Here is a 5,715-nt window from a genome sequence, read left to right on the forward strand (position 1 = left end):
ACCAGGTTCTCCATATCCATTTACTGCCTACAAACGTCACTGCCTAAAGCATGTGTGGATCAGCTGGGTTTCAGACCATGTGCAGTGACAGTACTTCCTCAATGGGTACTTTAGATGGTACGGCAACAGATGGGATGGGTATGTGAATGTGAGAGAAGAATAACTGATTAATAATGCAGGTGCCTTGTATCTTGGGACGGATGTAAAACTTCATGACAGTTGCCAAACTATATTCTTTACACTGCAATACGTCGATCCTGGAGGATAGCTGGGGAGAAGGTATGGTGATTTAACACAAGACACGTGTTTTTGAGAGAAGTTTCACTTTTATTAAATTTTATTGTTTTAGTTCACGCGCACATGATACAGTTTTAATGTCTTCCCAGCATCACATTACTTAACCCCTTGACATCTGGGACGGAGAATATGGCAAACATCAGCACCCATCTTGGGACATCTGGTCAATATCTACACCTCTGATAGGGTATACATGGTTAAGGTTAACAGATTGTACTGTCCATATACAACCTCCTAACACACACGGAGGGACATTTTTGGTAAATAACTGCAGTTGGAATGGAGTAATTCATTGTACCGTCTTGTGCAGAGCATAATGCCGATATGACACGAGGCCAATATCAACACTAATTATGGGAAAGAAACATGATCAATCTCAACACTAATATTGAAAAACATGGCCAGTATCAACACTTGTAATTGAAAGAAACATGATCAATATCAACACTTATAATGGGAAACATGGCCAGTATCAACACTAATAACAGGAAGAAACATGATCAATATCAACACTTATAATAGGAAGGAAACATGATCAATATGCACACTTATAATGGGAAGAACACATGATTAATACCAACACTAATAATGGGAAACATGATCAATATCAACACTAATAACGGAAACATGGCCAACATCAACACTAGAAAATGGTTGATATCACATTAGTAATGGGAAACATGGCCAATAACGAGACTGGTAATGGGACACATAGCCAATATCAACACAAGTAAATGGTCAATAGAAACACTATTAGCGGGACAAACGGCCAATGAGAACACATGTCAGGGACCGTCCAGTTGATACCCTGGGTATATTGAAAATATATAGTCCCGGAAATGCTTGAAAAAATAATTATGCTTCAGATGGTTGAAAAGAAAAAATATCTGCCACAAAAAAATACATTGTCGCAAGATGTTTATGAAAAAATTATTTTAGGTTCATACATCCTAAATAAAAAAAAATATCTGGTTTCGCAGCTGTAGCTGAACAAAAGAGTCTCCATACAAAATCCCAGCTTCCTTCTGAATATCAAATGGTGGATCCCTAACGGGACATATGGCCAATATCAACAACGGAACATATGGCCAATATCAACAACGGGACCTACCAATATTGCCAATATCATCACGTCGTGGAAGTTCCAGGGAGAGTGAGTGTGGAGGACTGTGACACCGGAGGCGCTGTACGAGCCAGTGTTAACGAGGATGAGGCAATGTCTGACACATCGGAATGTCGTCTACTTTCCACCTGGCCTGCAATGTCCTGGACAACCGTCTGTCTCTCTATAAACTGCGTCAACACAGTCCGGGTCGTCCGGCTCCGGAACACGTAAACGAGCGGGTTCGCGGTGCAGCTGATGGCAGCTAGGAGGATGCTGATCGTCCCCGCGTACCTGCTCACGGTCGCTGGACTTCTGGCCGCCTCTAGGACTATCACACACACATAGGGCAGCCAGCACACCAGGAAGGACAGCAGCACGATGAAGCTGGTAACCGCCGCCTTCCAGCCCTGTTTCTGGGCCAGTTGCTGCCCAAGCCGGATAGTGCCGGAACTCAGACGACGAAGTGTCGACACAGAGCCGCTTCCCCGACGCTCCATTCGCAAAGAACTCTCGTCCTCCGTCGGCGCTGGTAGAACGCTGTTCCGCCGTGTACGTTGACTGTTTCCCCTGGCGGCACAGAAGATGACCACGTACGTCCATAACATGACCGTCAGGGGCACGAAGAAGAACAGTAAGGTTATACACCCTACGTAGTACCGGTCCACAACCTTTGGACCGGACCACTGGACGGTGCAGAGCATCATATGGTCCTGGAAGCTTATGTGACTCCACCCCAAGAGCGGGGGCACCGACACGCATACCGACAGCATCCACACCGCCATCAGGGCGGCGGTGCACCGCGAGGTTGTGACGCGGAGCTTGTAGTGAAGGGGGGACACGATGGCGAAGTAACGGTCAACGCTCACCGTCAATAGGGTCAGGTTGCTGGCACCAAACAGAACATTCAGAAGAAACCCTGACACCTGGCACCACACGTCTCCTAGCAACCACGATCCTGTTGCCATGGTGATGATTATCCCAGGCATGATGAGGATTGTTGTGAGAATATTGCACAGAATGAGGTTTAGAACAATTTTGTTGGATAGGGACAGCAGTGTGGGTCTCAGAATAAACACGACAATTACAAGACAGTTGGCGACAAGGCTGGTGAGAAACACAATGCACATTCCGGCCGCCATTGTCGGCATGGGTACCGGGGTTACAGTCGGTGTCACACAAGACGTCAGGCATTTTGTCACGTTTCGTTTCATTGTTCATTTGTCAAAAACCTTTTCAGTTCGGAAAAACCTTAGTTGGATCTTTCCTCCTGCTCTTCTTCACGACAAACCGAAGTGTATATATCACATTATGGAACTCCTCGTCTTCCTGCGACTGAATATCTCTTAAACATATCATCATCAAAATATTGACAAAGCCTTAACATACACACTGTTTATGCACGTTGAGTTTGACGTTATGTTCGACCTTAGGTTTGACGATGATTCGGACGGCGAAGGGTTTGACGTTGTTTCCTGTAGCCGTGGTTGGATAAGCTGTCATTGTCACTGCCATAGTTTGATGTGGGCTGCTTTGCGTACACGAGAATCGATGAATCCTTGGATAAGGATTTTTTCATTTTCGTTCAATTCGTATCCTTTGACAGAATCCAGAGTCGAAACACTTGATGGCACGGCCAATCTTCACAGACGAGTGAACTGTTCATCCTCCAGTGTCTGGCATGACCAGCGCCATCTCTTCTGAAATAAGAAAAAAACATGTTCAAAGAACATCCTAAGCCATAGGCAAAAAAACAACCCGTGAAGCTCCGGGGTAAAATAGGTCTTCAGCAACCCATGCTTGCCGTAAAAGGCGACTATGCTTGTCAGGCTCGCTGACTTGGTTGTTGCATGTCATCGATCCCAATTGCGTGGGTCGATGCTCATGATATTAATCACTGGATTGTCTGGTCCAGACTCAATTATTTACAGGCCGCCTTAATATAGCTGGAATATTGCTGAGTGCGGCGTTAAACAACAAACAAACAAACAAACAAACATAATCCAATATGTTCCCTGCACTTTCTTTCTCAGAGGGCATACCAGAAACCTCTCATTGTGGTTCCAATCCCGGTCCGCCCCGACAAAGTGGTAACGTCTGAGATCTGCATCACTTCGGGCTTTCCTCCCACATTATCACATACGCCGTGATATAACTGGAATACTGTTCAAAGCAGCGTTGATCCCAACTCACTCACTCTGGAATGGTGAGGTGAAATGGGGCTTAACGTCGCGTCCAAGATTATTGCACTTATACAGTGAAGTGCATGTACGAGTGTAGCTGCTTGTACGAGTACGGACTAGAGCCGGTTTTATAGTGCTAGCCCACCGAGATACCATGCCGCAGTTTAACATGAATACCCCCCTTAGACACTCCGAGCCGACCAGTCCTTGCATTAGCCTCTTAATGCCGAGCGCCAGGCAGGGTACCATCAATAACGTCTTTTGGTATGACGCCGTCGGGGATTGAACCCCGAACCTTCGCCGAGTAGACGCTCTACCACCAGACAACGGAGATAGTCCACTCTGGAATGGCGCTTTTAGTTCTCCTGGCCAGGAACCGGCTATTTTATATTCTTGGGAAAGTAGGGAGGGGGCGATCACTGCTTGAACACGCACAATTTACCGCTGACAATGTACCATCTCTGAGGCGGTGATGACACACTCCATGGCCTTATGGAAGGCCGGAGGTTCGATCCCCGGTCGCGTACTCCTAAAAGATCTTAAAGGATAGTACTGCTTGTTGTCAAGCCCAACGTTCGGCATTAAAGGAATAACACTGTCGGCTCGAAGTCAGTCTTCTGTGTCTGAGTGGGCTGTCCGTGTAGAAATGCAGACTGGTATCTCTGTGAGGTGACACTATAAAACCGGCAAACCGGGCTTGTACAAGTATCCCCCCACCCCACCACCACATGCAAAACACACACACACACACACACACGCACGCACGCACGCACGCACGCACACACACACAATCACACAATCACAATCACACATGCACTTAGCTATATGAGTGCAATAACTTTGAACGTGGCGTTAAATCCCATTACACCTCAACTTACAAATCCCCATTTCATATCTTAACCGTCCTGTGAAGTGTTGGGTTATAATAGTTGTGGGGGTTGTCTTCAGCAACCCATGCTTGTCGTAAGAGGCGACTAACGGGATCGGGTGGTCAGGCTCGCTGGCATGGTTGATGCATGTCATCGTATCCCAATTGCATAGACCGATGCTCATGATGTCAATCGCTGGATTGTCTGGCATAACTGAGTGCGGCGTAAAACAAGCAAACAACAAACACACATTAACCATCTAATCCTCAACTTAGTTTGTTGTAACGACATTGTTGACAAGCAGTTGGTACTGGGGACCTAGGCAATGTTCCACACAGCGATCTGTACGCTAAAATGATCTTCACTCCCATACATTAATATAGTTTAACTATAGTCGTAGTTAGAATAGGTCTTCAGCAACCCATACTTGCTGTAAGAGACCACTATGCTTGTCGTAAGAGGCGACTAACGGGGTCGGGTGGTCAGGGTCGTTGACTTGGTTGACGCATGTCATCGATCCCAATTGCGTAAAACAATGCTCATGGTATCAATCACTGAATATTTGGCCAAGAATCGATTATTAACAAATCGACGTCGCATAGCTGGAATATTGCAGAGTGCGGCGTTAACAAACAAACAAACAAACGATTTGCAAATTTGAAACCGCTTTGTTCACTGTGTTAATGGTTTTGTTGGTAAACAAGTCACGGAAGCTACCCCAGGAGCGTCAGGTACGAAAGGGTACAAATCACTGAGACGGCGTTATATCATATATTCACTCACAAGGGGACAAAAATATCTAGGAGTAGTGTTGAAGGTAACTTTCTACCCATAGTATCAGGTCCGAGGGCAATATCTTTGAACATGTACCCAATAGCGTCTCGACAAGAATGATAACAAATTCACTAATTCTCAGTTCAACCAGATTCACGCGCATCAACATATAAGTATCTAGGTGTAGAGTTTATGGTAACTACAAACGATCCACCCTTGCATCGGCTGTCCGTGGGTACTATCCTTTGTGAATATGCAGTCTATCCCTGTGTCGGCTCAAGCATCCGAGTCCATCTATCCACTATCGACGCTCGTGTTTACCCTGAGCGTGGTAGCTTCGCCCTCCCGACTCCCAAACCATACATCCCTTAGCATAGCCTGTTTTGGAAATACCCTACGTCATCGACTGAGGACTCACCTTGGGTGTTTCAGGGTGGACTAGCCGCCACGTGCTTCATCTGCACAAGTGAGATGGCTACCCATCTACAGC

General features: G+C 46.2%; 1 protein-coding gene across 1 annotated transcript; it reads right to left on the reverse strand.

Moving 5' to 3' along the window:
- Positions 1-354: 354 nt before the first annotated feature.
- On the reverse strand, positions 355-5,715 carry LOC139472315 (G-protein coupled receptor 161-like). Its single transcript, XM_071254760.1, has 2 exons — positions 5,644-5,715; positions 355-3,094 (listed from the first exon to the last, which is right to left on the reverse strand). Exon 2 carries the CDS (start codon positions 2,611-2,613, stop codon positions 1,426-1,428), a length of 1,188 nt encoding a protein of 395 aa, XP_071110861.1. The 5' UTR covers positions 2,614-3,094; positions 5,644-5,715; the 3' UTR covers positions 355-1,425.

Source organism: Haliotis cracherodii, unplaced genomic scaffold, assembly GCF_022045235.1.
Source record: "Haliotis cracherodii isolate W230 unplaced genomic scaffold, xgHalCrac1.p SCAF_24, whole genome shotgun sequence".
Lineage (NCBI taxonomy): Eukaryota > Metazoa > Mollusca > Gastropoda > Lepetellida > Haliotidae > Haliotis > Haliotis cracherodii.

Coding starts and splice junctions, on each gene's coding strand:
- LOC139472315 (XM_071254760.1), bottom strand. CDS start 2,613: ATGAAACGAAACGTGACAAAATGCCTGACGTCTTGTGTGACACCGACT.